Genomic DNA, 19,702 nt, shown 5'->3' on the forward strand with positions numbered 1-19,702 from the left:
TTTTCAAAACAAATACATTGCAATTTAATGCTGTGTCAATAAAAACAGATGCCTGCAAAATCTGCATTCATGACCAAAATATACTTGCCTGCTCGCCTCTCTGGGACTGAATAATTGCGATATTACCATCATTGTCAACATCATAAACCACTACTCTGCCAGTGTAGTTGGATCTTGGTGCACCAGCAACAAAATAAACAGAGCTCTGAGTTGAGAGAACAGCAACAGAATAACCTGGGGAGAGAAGCCAACATTTAACATGTATGAGAGACCATTACCTACAAGCTGGCAGTTGGTTATCCATAAAGGCAGAGGATGAATCAATCTGGTATGTTAGTCGCAGAGACTGATGCTTCCAGACGGGAAGTTAAGCTGCCACATATGCATAAAATTTGCAATAGTCTTCTGCAGGGAACAATGACACACAGATCAAGTTGAAGCAGGCTTGCAGAATAGCATGGACAATAGTTTAGCTTATTCAGTAAAACGTAGACCACAAGAATGTCATGCTTGTGGAGATAGGAAAAAGAGTGCAAACAGTGTCCTTGGAATGAAAAAATAAAGAGAAACATGAGATGAACATTTGGGCCAGCCATCAAACTAGGGAGGAACACCTAGGTTCTGCAAAGCTTGCAGTGCATTTTCTCACAGTTCACCAAACCAGAGCCCAGTGCTTTGGCTGAATACAACAGGCTACATTAATAGCTTGTCAGCTGAAGGGCTTAGATTGATTGAAGTTCTTTGACCATTTTAATCCTCATTCCCTTTATTCTAACATTATTTGGTTTCAGGGAACATCTTTTAATAGCTGCAAATATTTTAAACATGTATTAGCACTATAAATCTAGCATTAGTACATATTTTACATTTCTGTGGTTTAATTACAGCAAATTTAACAGAAGAAAACAAAATTACCGTTTATAAAGACTATAGTTAAACTGAATAACAAAATCCCAGTGATCGGGCAGAATATGCAGGTCTTTAGCAAGCTGCAGGACAATGTGAGAACTACAGTCTAAGAGGATTATGCCTTGGTCAGTATATACATTGGTTTAATTCAGATTTGTATTCAGACACTGTTTTTTTTAGGGAGGGAACGCCATTGGAGACTATAATTTCAACAACCAACAACAAAACAAGATTTTATTCTGCAAGTTAAGGCCACATGTTCCTAATTAATGCAGCATATAGCCATTTGAAATAAGAGGGTACAGTGCAGAACAGGGGCCACCCTAGCAAGCTGTGATGTCCTAGCAGTCCCTTTAGCTTGGCCTCCCCCACGGTGGTGATAGAGCTGGTATTGAGAGCTCTTAGTATAGGACAGAAGGAGGTGGAAAGGAAACGGAAGGACAGAAAAAGAACAACATTGCTTGCTCAAAAAATATTAAGGCAAATACTCTAAAAGTGCCGTGCGGAAAAGTGCTGAAAGAAAATGACCTGACTTTTAAAGAATTATTCTAGAAAAAGGAGGAATGGGAAGTCTGGAGACATCACACATGCAAGAGAGCTACTGCTTATTAGGTTAGGTTTAGATTTATACATTGTGTTGTATGCAAGTAATGCTAAACCATAGGGAAAAAAAGCAATGTTAGTTGCAAAAATAGCATCTCATTAAGTAACTTCAGGGATATGAAAGTCCTAGGTGCTTAATGTAGTAGCATTATTCAGGGATGGATTGCCAGAGCAGGCATATTGTAGGTGTGCAGAAAACATTTCAGTGAACTGAGAAGACAAAGTGACTGGCTTTATTAGGTCACAAAAACATGAATCAGAAAATATATGGGGGTTATAAATAAAATGTCTGTCAAACTGCAGCACTATTCCTAAAACTATAAGCTGAACTGGGAAAGGCCAAGACAAGAGCAAGCACAGATGAACCAACTGCAAGTCAATCAACTTCTCATCCACACATAAATGGGGAAGTACATACAAATATTAAAACAGAAGGTACCCATAATGATCAGTATGATACACTAAGCAGCATTTTCAAATCCCATAACTTCTTATATCTCTGTGACAAAACCTGATTTTTTTTTTCAGCTTATCACATTGATATGAATAGCATTTTAAAAACACAATAAAAAGATTTCATTCATGAACTGCTGACCAGTAAATAAAATCCTTTTGGATGCAAAATTCTTTTTATATTCTCAAATCAGTTCTTAACAGGCATCTGGCTAGAGTGGAATTTTCTATGTTCTTTAGTATCTTGATAGAGGTTTAATAAATTTCCAGATTTGTATTTCAGCCCCTTACCTAGATAAGAGCTATGATTTCTGTCCTGTAGAATCTTCTCAAACACATGGCTTGGAAAAGTGGTAACTCTGTCTGAAGACTCCTGAATTACTGTCCCACTCCAGTCGTAGGCCCCAACAGCACCCAGCAGCAGAACATCCTTTAAAAAATAAAAATCAACGTTTTAGAGCTACTTGTTTTAGAAAAAAGTGTGAGCAAAGCTGAAGTTACCATATGTAATTTCCTGCATCACTGGGTTTAAGGCAGTGATGACTACAAGCAGTTGACTGGAGCTGCTTATAGTTACCACTTACTTGCAGGACTTTACTGCCCTGTTCAGAAGGATTATCACCCTTCTACTACAAGAGGATAAGTGACTGTTTTAGCTCCCATGGCACTGCCACTCGAGCTAAAATGGGTTTACTTAAACACTGTGATAATTTCCTAAGCTTGTCCACCCTGGAGCTGGGCTTGCCCAGTCTGTGCTTTTATGCACTTAGAAGACTGAGGATCACACAAACAAAACTGTAAAAACAACAAAAAAAGCTAAACCCCCTTTTTGACAACAAAAGTGCTAACAACAACACACAAAAGCTGATGGAAAAAGATATAAAATTTCATTCTTTAAGTAAGGAGATGTCCTTGAGAGAACAGTTAAATCTAAAATCCAAATTAATATGGCTTATTATACAGAATGCTTAATACAGAACTACTTAGACTTGTATGCAAAAAACAACCATAGCTTATATTACTCACATTATTAAAATTCTTTATTGAACTCAGATGCCATTATAAAAAGCTGCAATAAAAACAGGGCATGTAATTTTCCTGAAGAAACCCCATTGCCATTTCCAAACACCAAGTGTTTGGCAAATTAAAACTTAAATTTGAGCAAATACAGAGGACTTTTCAAAAATTACTTCATTCATCTTTAAGGGCTATGAGAAAGAAACAACCTTTGTGTCTTGTCAGTTGAATGCTCCTTGAACCACATTTGAATTTTATAAAGACCACCTATGTGATCAAGATAATCTTAAAATTGATTAGCATGAAAAATATATCTGATTTGTATTCTTTCTATTTTCTAAGTGACATATGCTTTAAACAAATATTAACTTTATGAAAATTAGACAAATTCTTTTCAGACTTAATTTATTTATACTTTGGTGGCTGCCTAGATATATACCAGCTATACAGTATGGTTTCAAATCTTCTGAGTTATTCAACTGCAAAATATCAACTTGGAGCAATAGAATTTCATGCTACATGAACTCAGAAATGACTGAAATAATTGGATTAACACATCTCAAAATCATTACATGAAAGAAACTGTTACTCAACTCTACATATTAATGTGTATTTTTTCATTTTAGAGATATACACCATCTATTAGAAGTAATTTTTGTGGTACTCAAGTGAAAAGAAAAGAAGAGGATAAGTAGACATTCTCCTGCTTGTAAAAAAAAAAAAAAAAATAGCCAAACCAAACAACTTAACAACTGGTCATTGGGTTTTATTAGTCTTACTTTGTTGCACTTCTAAGAATTCATGTCTACATGATTACATCTATTTGTATCATTAAATAATTAAATTCACATACCTTTTTTTGTGAGTAATATGCACTGAAGCCCACCTGTGACATTTCCATTTGGAATGTATCACCTTGATCTGTACCTGGTAAAAGATTGATTCACATATTGTTAACCCTATAGAACCATACAAGAGATCCAATCTTGCTGTCTGTGAGTATAGCTATAGAGGGACTGTATGTTATTTTTTCCAAATCTCCAATTATGCTAAAGCATTTCCAAGATTTACAAACAACAGAAATCTGAAAGCTAATGAAGTCTAGAATATTTGGATGATTTAATGGCAAATTGATAAGATGGAGCCATAATGCTATGAGTCTCTTCCAAAAGAAAAGGCAGAAGATCATAATAAGGACGGCTTGAATCAGTCTGCACAGTCTTGTCACTGTGGCCAATATGTTTTTATGTTTCTCAGAAATACTAATAATACACTGAAATTAGCAGCTTTAATAACTATATATTCACAACTTTCAAATAGAATATGAATGTTTATATAAAAAACTGTTGCAGTTGTCCTGAAAAATAATGTGACATCCAGGAATACTTCCTAAGCTACATGAATGGCACTTGAGTAAAGGGAGTTCAACAGGAGTGCTCAGCAAAACCCAGGAGACGGAGCTCAACTGATCACCTTGACTTGATTAGCAGCAAGGGCCTAGTAAAGAATAGACAAGACGTGAAAGAGAATGGAAGATTTAATCCTAAACATAGGAAGGTTACAGCCATTAAAAGCTCTTTATGGAGGACTGAGGACAGGACACAAGCCTCCCAAGCAAGGTCTAAATTTGACTTTAAAAAGCTGGCTTTTGGGGGTGACAAAGTGCCTCTGAGTTGCCTCTGAAGTACCCTCCTCCAAACTGTACACAAAGGACTGTGGTGATGCTAGGGACAGAGCCTGGTAGATGCCATTCAGATTGCTTTACTGTAGTTTTAAGTTCTGTAATCGGTAATCTAGTCTTCTGATTTGCTTTTTAAATTTACACTTGCTTAGCATTCACACAGGTGAATCTGACAAGCTTGATACCTGTACTCTTCCAACGGTAAGAGCTCCAAATACATGCGGATGCATACGGACAAGCCCCAGTGACACCTGAAGCCCATGACTTGACAGAAATTTTCAGCAACTGGGTAATATTTCCCACAAACAGCAGAAACTAACTTGAAGCTCAGGCTCATTAGGGGTGCGGTAGCTGGGGGAACCAGCTGTGCAAACCAGAGCCCTCCTGGGGAGCAGCCCTACAGCACGAGCTCCCCTTGTTTTCACAGTACTACAGTGAGGTGAAGCGAAATAAAATCCTTAGCCCATCATCTGATCTAATTTTTCAGAGACATTGAGTATTTTACCTTCTATACTAAAAATGCGCTCTCCAAGTGTTCCTGCTTCTTCCAGTAGTGCAGCCTCAGATGACACATTAAAGAAATACTTGGCTGTTGGATGACTAGCAATTCCTTTGATTTCTTTAATTAAGTTTTTAGTATCAAGTTCATTCCTGATTAAGTATCCCAAAACCTTGAGTAGAAAAGAACAAAATAAGAAGAGTGAAGGAAATGAATGGTGTCACTCCATTTCCTCCTGTATTATTTGAGTAAATATTCTACATATTAAAAAAAAATTACCTTCATATATATTACTGAATTGCTTATCAGACTGTATTCCTATACAAGGGACTATTCAGACAGGAAAAATACATAAACCAAGGCAAAGGAGAAAACCACTGAATTTTCTCAGATAATACTGGCTTTCCTTTTTCAGCCAGTTAAAGAAGACCAACGTTCCACTAGTTCATAAGACTAATTTATCCTAATTTCAGTCTCACTAGTGTAACAACGCATGCATTATATACATCTTATGTATAGAATATGCACTTTCATACATTAACAACAAAATGATTTTTCAAAAATATCAATAATTATAGTACTACTTACAGCAATGCCAAATCTGGTTATATTATCTTCATTGCATTTACCTATTACTGTTTTCAAGTTGGAGCCATCGTGTGATTCACCATCTGTCACAACAACCATCACTTTTGTGGCTGTCGGACGTCCTCCCGATTCAGGTGAAAAGGCATACTGTCTGTTATAAGATATTGACTTTATCAAATGTTAATTTATAATGCATAGAATTCAGTATATGTACTGTAGTGAATATGTCTGTTGCTGATTTAGAACAAGGCACCTGTAAAGCTTTTTTATTTCTAAATTAACAATCTACAGCAAGAACTTTCAATTATGCTCCTGATAGTTGCTTCTCAAAGCACTGATCAAAGAGCCATCAGAAATGTAATCAAGGAAGCAGGAAAAAAACCCAAGTAGGACTGAATGGAATTTCTTAAAAATATACATTTTGGGGAAAACAGCATTTTTTATTTTTTACAAATGTTTCTAAAGAAAATCTTTTTTTGTTGGAACTATTCATGTTTTGTAACACCAGAGTAGCCAGGAATTGGCTCCACCAAGTTCAATCAAAAGGGGGAGGAGTATTAATAATAGGTTCCTTAATACTACTGCAAATACTGGCTTCATTGAAGGCTGAGTCTGTTCCTAAATAAATTTTTCAAGGCCGTCTGATTCAGCATGTATTTTGGCTTAGAGTCCTATCCTTGCTTCAACCGCAAAATAGCATCTTCCTATTGAGAAACAGACCTGGTCTGTATATGTATTCGGAGTCATAGCATTGTCTTAAGTTCTCACTATTTTTCATGCTGCTGGTGCTTCAGTGACAAACTGACAACAGACAAAAGATTGTATTTTCTCTGCAGTCAACCAAAGTCTGACCAGCAAATACAAATTTTACTGGTCCCACTGAATACCACTTTACATCTTTCAATGATTTTATATCTTTCCTAAAAGCCTGCCGATGGTGTTTGATGCACTGTCATTTTTAGACATCTGTGGTAGCCCAAACAATTCTGTTGGGTACCAGAACTACTTTAGTATAGACTTTAACTCAATGGTTAAAGACATGTTTTTCAGCAATTCTCATTTACATATCCCTGTGCTGTTCTGCATGGGGCCCTGTAAATAAGGGATTCTGTGTGGCATTGGGAACCTCCTCAGAGGCTCCAAGCACATGCACTCCCAGTGGGAATGAAATTCAGGATGTGCTCATTGTCTTTGTAAAGTAAGATAAAGTAGTTGCACAGTAATAATTGTTACCTTGCATTGTCAATGGCTTTGAAAGTATTAGTGAGATCTCCTCCCTTCTGATGCGTTTCCTCCATTGCTTTAACAACCTCATCCTTTGTTTGATATGTATTCAAGTTGAACACTACACGGGGATCATTGGCATACTGAATTAAACCAACCTATGCAATAAAGAAACTATGTTAGATTATCATGCATTGCAATCAGTTACATAGAATGATGATGTTTACTTATTTATTAAGTTGGAGTAAAAGATTTGCAGATGCACATGGGGTTATGATTTTCTTTCAACACATATAAAACCAATTAACATTAACATGTTTAGAAAGCAAAGAAAGCTAAAATGTTCTTTCACCTTATGTCATTTATTATGGACTACAATATGTTAATGCAAACAATCTGAAATAGTAGGCATTAAATGTTTGCTTGGTTACTTCTGGAAGAGCTGATGGATAGCAGTAATACAGAGAGCTCTGGGAAAAATGAGAAAATAGCAAAAATTCTACAAGCTGACAGCACATCAGTCTGATCTCTTCTAAATTCTAGAAAATCCTAAAGGTTAGTTACTTGACAGCACTGAAAGTCCTGTTTATTTTTAGTACAGGTGAAGCTAAAGACATATGATAAGATGTATATTTAGTATGAAAGAAAAAAAAAAGATGCTAAAGGTGAGGTTCAGAAAGGACTGAGCAGGAAGCCTAGCTTTTAAGCACCTCACTTCCAAAGTAGCCCAATGAAGAAGGCAGCCTTTGGGAGAGAGATTTCCACTGCCCCAGTCTTTGCTCCCAAAACTGTTTAGGGAAAATGGACAACTGTAAAGACAGAAAATGTTTAAAAAAAAAAAGCAATAAAATTTTCTTTACCATCATTAAATTAAAAGGAAAAAAGGACCCAAAGATCAGATAGTAACCAAGCAGGAAAAACTCCTATTTTAAATATGAAGCAGTTGTAAAGTAAGAGCCATATGAAAAACCCATACAAAAATCTCTTCTACTTTTACCACATCCCCACAGACTGAATACTTTTACACCTAATGCATGAAAGAGATCTAACTGCCCTAGATGTAACCTAGACTTCTATTTCAGTTGGTTCATGTTTTGACTCAAAATCCCCTTTGAAATAGGTTATCTGTGAGATAAAAACCCCAACATTAAAAGGTACAGGAGAACTACATCATCTGTGGCTTTGGAGGAGGTACCGTACTTCTGTATTTTTTTTTTTTTTTTTTTTTTCTCAAAGATGTCTTTGACTTACCTGGGTTTTGTCAAGGCCTATGTCTAAGCCTTGGACAAATTTTTTCAAAAATGCCCGCACTGCATCCCAGGGATAAATGCTGTTTGACTCATCACAAACAATCACAACATCTATGACAGAGGAACACTCTAAAGCAAAAATAAAAAGCAGATATTAAATGCACTTTCAGACTCAATTTATTTTGAACTCTTTGGCTAAATCCAGAGGTGCGTATTTAGGTCTCACACACGCAATGCTTGAGATCAGGGAGGTTTTGCCAGAATGAAGACTCAATAGAAGCATATGTAGATTTTGAGCCTGCGCTGGTGCAATGCCTCTGAATTCAGAGCAGTGAGTCCATATTTGTATCAGCATTGGATCATAATTTATCAGTCCTTATGTGTGAATCACAGGACTTTGCTTTTTGCACATAATTTTTTATAAAATTCCCAAATTATGAGTCCCCAACACAAAGTATCTTGATTTCGTTTGATAGATTTTTTTAGTTGAATCTATTTTGCACATGTTGCCTTACTTTGAACAGCAGGAGAAAAGCTTCTTAGGATCTGGAAACTTGGACTGAGTTCAGAACAGACTCCTGTTGCATAGTATTGGCTTCCACACTGCTGTGCCCACAATGGACCACAAGTCTTATAAATAAGAACAAAAAGAAACTATAAAAATGACAAATACTTGTTTCACTGTATCCATATACAAAAGCACAATAAGCAGGACTAGAGGCATATAGAATCAGAGGAGCCTTCTTGCACTACCAGGTTAAATCCCTTGCAATCACAGTGATAGTGTTTCATAGGCTCTTTCATTGAAAGGATTTTTTATTCATGATCATCCTAGTGCCTCCTTCTGCAAGCTGGCCCCTCCAGAGAATGTGCAGCTATAACATCTAGGGAATGTGACCTGGTCTGCGAGGATTCTGTGCTGCTTTAAGCCACCTGCTTTATAAACTTGATTTAAAACTAGGGTTGGTATTTGCACATCCCTTACAAGAGTGCAGAGAAGTACTCCAAATAACCAGCAGGTGGCATCAGAGCCATGAGCATTGCCGGTCGCGGCAAAGACGCAGAGAAGAGCTTTTCTTGCGGAAAATCTGATTACCACCAACAGTGTGACCTGACTGAAGCGTTTTATGATCAGTGCGCGCAGACACACATATTTATCAATTTGAGAAGCTTTGTTCCCATGGGAAATTCACTTTGCCAAACATTTACAAGTTAAACTTCATCTCCAGTGAGGGTGCTGCCCCACTGCATGCACTGTCCTACCTAGCTGCAGCTAGAAGTTTGGCCCTGGCCTCACATACCCCTCGGCTACATGTTTCATCGGCTCTTGGGGAAAAAAATCTTGCATTTTTGCTGATAATGATCTCTGTAAAAAGAAACATTTTCAGACAGTTCAACTAGCTGGTTCCATGACTGTCATAGCTCTGATACTAGGATAGGTACAAAATAAGGGCAAATGCCGGGGGCTGCCCTTGGGCCACAACAACCCCCAGCAGTGCTACAGGCTTGGGGAGGAGTGGCTGGAGAGCTGCCAGTCAGAGAGGGACCTGGGGGGGGTTGATTGACAGCTGCTGAACTGGAGCCAGCAGTGCCCAGGGGGCCAAGAAGGCCAATAGCATCCTGGCTTGTGTCAGCAATAGCGTGGCCAGCAGGGACAGGGAAGGGATCTGACCCCTGGACTCGGCACTGGGGAGGCCGCCCCTCGATTCCTGTGTTCAGTTTTGGGCCCCTCACTACAAAAAGGACATTGAATGACTCGAGCGTGTCCAGAGAAGGGCAACGGAGCTGGTGCAGGGTCTGGAGCACAGGTCGTACGGGGAGCGGCTGAGGGAACTGGGGGTGTTTAGTCTGGAGAAGAGGAGGCTGAGGGGAGACCTCATCACCCTCTACAGCTCCCTGAAAGGAGGGTGCAGAGAGCTGGGGATGAGTCTCTTGAACCAGTAACAAGAGACAGGACAAGAGGGAATGGCCTCAAGTTGCACCAGGAAAGGTTAAGACTAGATATCAGGAAACATTTCTTTACAGAACAGGTTGTTGGGCGTTGGAATGGGCTGCCCAGGGCAGTGGTGGAGTCCCCATCCCTGGAGGGGTTTAAGAGTCAGGCTGACATAGTGCTGAGGGATCTGGTGTAGTTGGGAACTGTCAGTGTTAGGTTAATGGTTGGACTGGATGATCTTCAAGGTCTTTTCCAACCTATACGATTCTGTGACTCTGTGAATACCTACATAGAAAAGATAGATACTGAAACAGTATTGTATCATGAGGATACTTTGGAGGGGACGGATTTTCTCTCTAAAATAAAATCATGTTAGGAACTCAAGGAAAAAAAAAACATAACCTCTCCATAACCTCTGTATGACAGTTCTGACAGAAATAATTACATACACTTTCTGATTGCCCTATCCAGTCAGGAGAGACTGGAAAACAGAAAACACACCACCTCCATTTAGGAAGACAGAATGAAGAGCATTATTATCCTTTTCTCAAGAATGCTGAAAAAATGGGTAAAGGCAGAAGTAATGGGAAACTGAGCTAATTCACACACTGGTTTACCAGTGGTAGACCACATCAAACTATCCTAACATATTTGAGAAGATGGCAGATTTTCTAGACAAGAGATAGGAAATATAATAACTATGTTATCTGATCTTAAGTGTTTTTTGGTGCATGATTAGTTTTACTGGAAAAAATGGGTATTTACAGCAGTGAGAGGTACAAAACAAATCATCTATATTGATAACTATGAAGCTGGAGGATAGTTACCAGTCTTTAATTTGAAGTTATTTTTGAAGTTCTTTAGATCAATGTCATTTGCCCATTTTCTAGTTTTCTTCTGTATTAGTGGTTACTCAGTATTGTGATGTTAGTCTTGGAGCAAAACCCAGAAATGTTCTAATAAAATTTACTGATTTTCACTTTATGGAAAAGCTCTAATGTTCTAGCATTGTTATGGTTAGAAATTTAAGACGCATCATTAATGCAGGGGAAAACTGGAAGATCACCTATCAAGAAGTGCTGAACTTGAAAAGTTGGATATTAGAAAGAGATATAGACTTGATCCTAAGGACAACTGTTAAGAAATGCGGACATAAACTGGGAGTGGAAGAGAGAGCAGCAGACAAATCAGACAGGGGCTGGTTGCAGGGATGACCATAAGCATGCAGCCAGCATGCAAAGCAAATAAGGCCTACAGATGTGTGACAAGAAGCACTTGCAGCTGAGACAGGGAAATACCACATACAGTGCCCTGAAAATACTCATGTGGACTGCAGCATAGATCTGGTCATTCATATTTGAGAACTGTACTTTAAAAAGCACATTTCAGCCAAAACCCTCTGTGTTTATTTAGCAAGGCAAAGGACAAAGAAGAACGATTGTGGGGTGATAAATACAGAAGGGAGATATTACATGTAGGGAATTGGGAGCAGTTTATTTCAATTCAAGGCATAGCACTGCCCCAAGAACAAACTGATAGAAACTTAAATCAGAAATCTGGAAAAAAAGCACCTTTCCAACTGGACTAAGCATGCATCAGAGAATGTAATGAGCATGTTGAAATGACTGTCCTGTACTTAGGACACCTGTGGGGAACAATCTCATGGCATCAAACTGTTGAACCAACAGGACTCTGGAGCTGAGGCACAGACACACCAGGCTGTGTCACACTTAGTCAGGAAGCCCAGGGATTTAGCCCAGGCTGATGCAAGCATATGGAGGTTAATAGAGAAGCAGCTGCAGGAGGAAGGAGCCCAGTGAGCTGGGAGGATGAAGCCCTAGGCATGACCCAAAGAGCCCATCATAGAGGCCAGCTGCCAGAGACAGCATCTCAGAGCAAAGTCATGGCAGCAGCTTGCAATTACGAGCAGACAGTCTCCACTTGTCCAATTCTTGACATAACTAAGTCATGGGGTTTTTGATTTCTCTTGAGGCTGAGTCACAAATAAGCAGCTATCTCCAGTACCATACTCTCCCTATGTCAGATAGAAGTCCTGTTGCCAAAGACATGGCTAACTCTTGGGGTTTTTTGTTACTTTATGCCATTTAAGTAGAGACAGTCAATAACGTATGAATCAGGAAATTCTTTTTAACAGAGAGAGGTTCAAATATTATTAGAAGTCACAAATTCTTCTGCATGAGATGTTTTAAAATTTAAAATACAGATTCAAAGTGGGCATGCACGGGACAGTGTTAACAGTAAATAAAGGTATTAACCAAGAGAGAGAATAAAATTTGTTTAATCAATATCTTCTCAAACCAACAATCAAAAAGAGCACTGTTGCTGTATTTTGAAGTCATGATTAACTCAGAGAGCTACTTGAAAGGCTGGAATTTTTTAAGTACTTCAGTGGACTGGGCTATATGGTAATGAAGTTAATAAACATTTGAATACTTTTAGGATTACTAGGAAGATGCAACAGAAAAACACACAGCTTAAAGTCAGTCTCAAAGCTCTTTTGTCTGTAGTTTATTGTTTCCCTTAATTACTGCACATGACTCCTTTGTATGCATCGAACTGGAATACACCTACACTGCAACAGTCTTCATGCTTATGGTTAAGATTAGAAAAAAATCATATTAAACAGTCATTTATTTCCTTTCAATAATGATATCTGTTTTACAGGCTCCAAGAAGAGTGATTTGCAGAATATACACACAGAAAACGCATCCCTCTACAGTTCACTAACCAAATAAATCAACATATCACAGAACCACAGGACCAGAAATCTTAACGTCACTGTGAAAATGCATATGGTGGAGAGATCCCATACTATTTTTTTGAAAGCATAATCAGAACTGTGTAAGACTGTCTTAAAGATGTCCATGGTGGAAATATTCTTGCCTATGTTGTCTGGCCTAAATTACAGAATCTTTAATTATGGGCCCTTCTACATGATGTTTAGACAAATAACAAAGTAGAGAATTATTTATTTTCCTGGTTTTGGACCATAGGTAATTGACAGTGGGATGGAATATTTTAAAATATGCAAAACATTATTAATCTATGCTGCATAATAAAATACATTCAGCTTGGACAATTCTAGTTCCTTCATTCTCCTCAGGAATTTGTGTGTACTGAATATGTCGTTGATACATACCAAAAATCCTCCAGTTCTTGTGTTCTGTATCAGAGTCAAGCCAAGGTTCATATCTTCCTTTATCTCAGTCACATTTGCAATATTTATTAAAGCTGAAATAAAAACAGATTAAGTAATTAGAAAATAGTAAATAAGATGTAGAAGCAATTTAGTAAATTAGAAGTCCTTTTAGAAAGCTTGATTTCTCAGAACCTAAAATGCCTTTTCCAAATGGATGCATACAGTTCTGAGACAAAAGAAATGAAAGCTAATCTTTGTCAAAAATTTGCTAACTGTTAACTACAGACCTGAGTTAAGTGTGGCCATTTTGAGTACCTGCCCTCAATAGAGCTGAAGGCAAAGAGAGGAAGAAATGGTCTACCTATTGAGTATTTTTGGCTGGCTGAGTAGCTGCAGCCGAGCAGCTACTATTACATTCCTCGGGACACCAGACTCCTCTGACCCAGTATCAGACTTTAGACAAAAAACCTGGAATGGGTGGTGAAGGACTGAAATGCTCCACACCACAAATAAATACAAAGTAGGCATTTCAGCACACTCTGCTACCCCATACTTTCACTGTATCCAAATATTTTATACTTAGTTTAAAAACAGAGACAGGAAAGTCTTCGTATCCACTCATGCACTGATGCACTCCACATTTGCAAGGCCCCCTGGGCACAGCAACAGGGACCCCCCTCACCCACCAGATACCTCAGATACCTGGACCTGAGCCCCCCACACTGGCTGGCTCAGCAGAAAGTTGGCTGGTGAACACACACACACGCACACCTGGTTTGGGGACAATACAGACACCCTCCCAGCAGCCCTCACAAGGCCCCCCTGGGCTGTGATCCCTGGTCCCACTCCAGCTGCCAGCGCAGAGCCCCTCACTGACATAGAGCCCTGGTTCCCCCCAGCAGCTGATTTTGGGACACACACCGTTCCCGCCCCATGACTGGAGGTTAAAGACCCCAACTGCGCCAGCAGCTGATGCTGAGATCCCAGTCACACCAGAGGCTGGGACCCCAGGTCAGGGCACCCACACTCCTGGCCCAATTCCAGCAGCAGGCACTAATTTTCACTCACACACACAGGGATCTCACCAGTAGTTGGCACTGAGTCCCTGCAGCATGCTCACACACATACATACACACAACAGACTGAAATTATGCAGAGAAGGAGTTAAGAAAAGATTTAATAAAATAGATTGGCCTGGTACAAAACCAAGGAAAAACTGAACCATTGTAGCAGGACATTATTCCTTACAACTTACCTTGTAAATTCAGTTTTTTACATGTGGTTTTGGATGTATCAACAGGACATGCATAGATATCTCCAGTTCTGTTAGTGGGATAGCCACTCCAGGGTGAGCCAACCAATAACCTAAAGTAACAGGAACTTCATTAGATCTTTAACAATACTGGAAGAGTCCAGCAGCATTATTGCACGCACACTATAGGTAACAGGTAAAGAGGCTGTTACCAGGTATAGCACCTAAGGCACTCAGGAGTTTTCTCCAGAACTCTCAGAAGCTTTACTTAATACACTGGATTCACCAGGGGCAGCTTCAGTGGAGAAGCCTCTGGGGATCAGGCTGCCTAAAATACATGTACTGTTGTTTCTGTGACATTATATTGGAAACAGCAAATATATTACTATATACAGATGCATACAAATTTAAACATATATGTATTCTGGGGACTGAGAGACAAAAAAATTGTCCTGTCAGTTAATGGTTAACCAACTCCTTAAGTTATTCTTTTAACTGATAAGCAGCATTTCCTACAGGATCTGCTCAGCAACAGTCAAATCCTTATGTCTGAGCTTGAACACTGCCACACCTTGACAAGCTGAGTCAGAAAGAAAATACTGCAGGTGGTAACAGTCTGCTGCATGAAGTATTTAATCCTGAACAAAAAAGATTTATGGTAATTTGTGCCTACAAAACAAAGTGAGTCACTCTCTCAGACTCAATCCTTTGTCTGTCTGCCTTAAGGTTTCCCCTCCGATATCTGCTCCTCATGACCCCTTTAATTTTCACCTGAAAGCCCTCACAAAACTAGTCAATTTACCCCCTGGGGATACTGCTTAAGAACACCTATTTTTCAGCACAACTCACAGTGAAGCCACCAGACAGTATAGGGCCATGTGGGGCTAGAAATGGAGTACAGTTCTTTATACAGTTTAACTTGCAGTGAAATAAGGGTAAGGCAAAACACAGCCATAGGAAGATGACCTCAAGGGACATGAAAAAATGAATTGGATTATTAGAAAGTAGGGACTGTGGGCTTTCCTTTCATACAGAACACACTATGGTAGTAATTAATGCATTTATGCGACAGTAAAAGGACAAGCAATGGGACCCCAGTACAGAATATGGAGTTTTCTAAAAAACAGTTTTTTTTAGGTGGTCAAGACGTTGCTAAAAGCAAAACTATCATCCTCTAAGATTTTATAGGTAGCTAATTGAAAGACCTTGCATTATAAGAAGAACACATTTTACAAAATTATGTTTCAAAGCAACCACAATATATCATAATAATTTTCCAGGGATCGTCTGATTGTACTGCTGCAATTTTATAACTACTTTGAATAAAATGGCTTTGATAAAAATATGAAGTTTTAGATGTACAAGCAAGCGTTTGAGTCCTTTTTTAGCTTTCTCAAAGAAAATACTGCCAACTGCTTTTTTTAGTTTATTTCATCTCAATTAAACTTAAGGGCACAAATAATGTTATTCTGTTTTACCAGTTCAGTTGGGGGTAACTTCAGATTTTATTTTCTTTGTGTAGGAATATTTAAAAATACCTACCTCCTTCTCAGTTACTTTGTTGAAAAACAGTGATTAGGCAGGCAGCAGGAACAGGATTTTGTTCTTGCATCTCTAAGTCTGCAATTCAGGTTCATACAAATACCTCTCTATATAAAATCAATGTTTTTTACACCAGCTATGAGCAAGCCTCTGATCTTCTTGTTATTTTCTGAGGAATACAGTCTTTTCTGCACAGTGGAAACCACCACCACCACCGCTCAGGACCAAATAACCAAAGCTCATGAGAAACTACTACACTGGTCTTGTCCCGATAGATGATAAAACCTGCAAACACTTACAGTGACACAGAGGGCTCGAGCCAGTCAGTAGCGACTGACAGGAGGAAGACATGGTGTTAGTCTCCCCCATTGTTACATACGGCAGTTATTTACATTCATAAAATGCTAACTGGGCAGATGGGAGAGAGAAAGGGCTAATAGTTTTAATGGAAACAGAAAACAGTTTTAAAAAGAATGGCAGCACTGCACATGTAGTATCGAAACTGTAACAGCTTTTCAGCATTAACTGTCAACCTAAATGTTGCACTGTGTATAAGTATTTGCATTTTTTTTCTGCGTTTCCCAGAATGCAAATGTATTTCAGAGTCCCTGCAAGAAGACAGGTACTGTTCAAAGAATGACCTTTAACAGATCTTGGAAATACCCCCTGCACCACACCATCTGGTCACGAAACTCACTGCAAATCTCAGTGCCACACTGGCACTGCTCTGCAGCAATGGGTTATCCTGAAGCCCAAAGCAGAGTTTCAGTCATAAGCAGAGTCAGAATGACAGAAGAGGAGAAGCAATGTGTTTGAGCACTAGCTGTTCCCAAATCCAAGCCTAACTCCAACTCTCATCCTTGCTATTGACAAAAACTAGAGACAAACACTACCCACAGTCTAGAAAAAGCAGTTCTTCCCCTTTGAGTGTGGATATTTGCAATCACTCCATGGGCTTTATGCTGCTTAGCATTAATGTGGGCTCTGAAACTCCTGTTTTCCCCAACCTCAACATTAATTCCAATACAGACATCCAGTCATACCAAGAAACCATGACTCTTCATACCCAATCCACTTCTAGAACGTAATATTCACAACTGTATTTTGCTAACCCTAAAACTAACCTTATAGCTGTTGCAAACTTTTCTATTTTTAAACATAAATCTAAATCTATGCCAACTGTAATCAGAGAAAACTTCATTTTGTCTTTAATACAGCTTGCACTCCTGATACTTTACTGAAAGTTATACTGCCTTCCCCTTTGTTGTATTAGCCTTGCTTGTAGATTTCTAGGGTCCATGAATCTCAATGCCATAACTATGCTGTAGGCCAAAAAAAATGCACTCCATACACAGAATTTAACACTTAGAACTGACTATTACTGACAGTGATTTTTCAAAAAAGTACAGTGCTATTAAGCCTCTTTTCTTATTTGACTTAACTAGTCTAACCTGCCATTAATATGCTCCTGTGAAAAAGTTATTAATCAGATTTTGTCAAGCCTAGTCCTCTACTTTTAATTGCCAACCTTAAAGGTCCTAGGAAATAACTTAATTATTATTTCTCTCATATCCTGAGACTTAAGATTAATACTAGCATTAATCTATATTAGAAATCAGCAAATCCTACGTGCCTTTGAAGATTAACATAAATCATTACAGTAGTTACACAGTACTGCTCTGGGAAAATGCATGTGTATCTTTCTGAAACATCAGAAGTGAAGAATGCAAGAGAGTATCTGGCTAGCATCCTGCTAACTACAAAAATATTTTTTACTGTGATTAAGTAGGATGCACATGAAGCAGAGTGAAACAGAATGCATCAGGAAAGAATGCTAGAAATGAGTACTAAAATACTTGAAAATGCTTGTTTCCAAATAAATTGTATCATGTATAGTGTATTAAGGGTCTTTTTCAGCCATGAGTTAAATATTTATTTTTATAAAACTTTCTTATGTGTCCTTGTGGACTGTCTTTACACAATACTATAGTGATTAGCATGTAATATTGCCACTGATTTTATTATTCAGCTCCTACAACACTGTATACAAAGCAGTGGAACGACATGAAGTCAAATAAAGTTCAGCAGCAATGCCATACCACACAGGCTGCAGGAGTGGCAGATCAAAGTGCAACTGGAATTATTTCTGGGAAATTACACCATGACAAAGCTAGTAACTGGCAAAATGTGATGTAGCAGAAAACAAAATCAGAATTCAGGGAGAAGGACTGAATTCCCAGCTGTTGGCAGAGCCCATTTTATATTTTCTGGTTTCTTTTTTTTTTTTTACTTCTTTTCATGCATTTGCTCTTTAGTGTGTTTCTTTAAACACAAAGATGGCTAATAGGAAATAGGAAAATAAAAGTATAAAGGACCTCCTCTGAAATCATCTGGCCCTTTTCACTACAATTACAGGAAGCGATAAAATAGAGATGAAGATCAGAGATTCACTCTCATGGATAATTCTCTGCACACCCTAAAACATTTATCACCATCTAAAACTTTTGATCCTTTGAACAAAAGATTCAAAAACTACAGTGAGCTATGGCACGAGAGTTTGACTGACAAAGGCCTAGAAGACAGAAGCCAGAGGTGCTTCTCCAAGCAGGAAAAAGGCAAAACTGTAGGGCATGAAGTTGGGGGAAGGAAAAGCTGGGCAAAGAACTCAACATTAGCAGTGGTGCTGGCACTGAAAAGATGGAGCTGTAACAATGGCAGCGTTTTGTTCCCAAAAAAAAGTTGGCAGAAATTACCATCCTCATTAGAATCAGAAGTCTTTGAAAATGTATTGATTTCAACAAAAATTGCTACAGAAATGTGCCTTTTTGACAAAATATCTTATTGGTCTGAGGAGGCAACACACCACCTCAGGAGAAAGGCTGCTGGACTTTTATGTCTACTCAGCAGTATACAATGATTTTTGAAACTGCAGTGATTATATGATACATCAGTAAAGGCAGTGCATATTAAGATGTCATTACTGTCATATGTAATGAAACAAAATACTGTAAATAAGAAAAATCCCACAACAAATTAAAAAATTAAATTCAAAAATTCCAAATCCTAAGCACGCAGACACCAATGAGCAGGGTGGCTGCAACCTGATACCAAACAGCACCTCAACAGCAGACTGAGATTTTAGCTCTGTTGTGGCATGTATCCACAAACTGAAGACACACATGGGTAAGAAAAAGCATTTTAACAGCTATGTACACCTATTCAATCTTCCTCACCTGAGACAGATATAAAATCAAATCTCAGCATGAAGTACTGTCATCTTTGCAGAATGTACTATCAGCTGCTGTTCAGGGCATGTGCACTCAAGATGAACTTGACAGGGTACCATCCACCCTTCTAAAAGATTATGTTTATAAAATAACAGAGAATTTGGTCTCAAGTTAAGGTTCAAATACAGATAATCTCATGACAGGGGGAACCAGAGCGTAAACTAAATGATGTTTCTGTTGTGGCTAATTACTTGTGTGAGAGACTGCGGAAACTTTTTTAATTGATGAGCTTCTTTGGTGTTCACAATTTTCCTTGAGTTCATTAAAGAGCTCCTGTTTTGAAATTCCCACTAGACATCGT

The 19,702-nt window shown here is 38.5% G+C and overlaps 1 protein-coding gene across 1 annotated transcript in view; it reads right to left on the bottom strand.

The window, feature by feature from the left end:
* Positions 1-19,702, bottom strand: part of ITGA2 (integrin subunit alpha 2) — a 69,393-nt gene that overhangs the window by 27,697 nt on the left and 21,994 nt on the right. The window contains exons 3-12 of the mRNA XM_026865794.1: positions 14,576-14,685; positions 13,321-13,412; positions 8,740-8,854; positions 8,226-8,353; positions 6,984-7,132; positions 5,751-5,901; positions 5,169-5,334; positions 3,836-3,909; positions 2,257-2,395; positions 89-234 (exon numbers count right to left, since the gene is read on the bottom strand). Of these exons, the coding sequence (XP_026721595.1) occupies positions 89-234; positions 2,257-2,395; positions 3,836-3,909; positions 5,169-5,334; positions 5,751-5,901; positions 6,984-7,132; positions 8,226-8,353; positions 8,740-8,854; positions 13,321-13,412; positions 14,576-14,685 (1,270 nt within the window). The remainder of the gene's footprint in view (positions 1-88; positions 235-2,256; positions 2,396-3,835; positions 3,910-5,168; positions 5,335-5,750; positions 5,902-6,983; positions 7,133-8,225; positions 8,354-8,739; positions 8,855-13,320; positions 13,413-14,575; positions 14,686-19,702) is intronic.

Source organism: Athene cunicularia (genome assembly GCF_003259725.1).
Source record: "Athene cunicularia isolate RWA chromosome Z unlocalized genomic scaffold, athCun1 chrZ_part1, whole genome shotgun sequence".
NCBI lineage: Eukaryota > Metazoa > Chordata > Aves > Strigiformes > Strigidae > Athene > Athene cunicularia.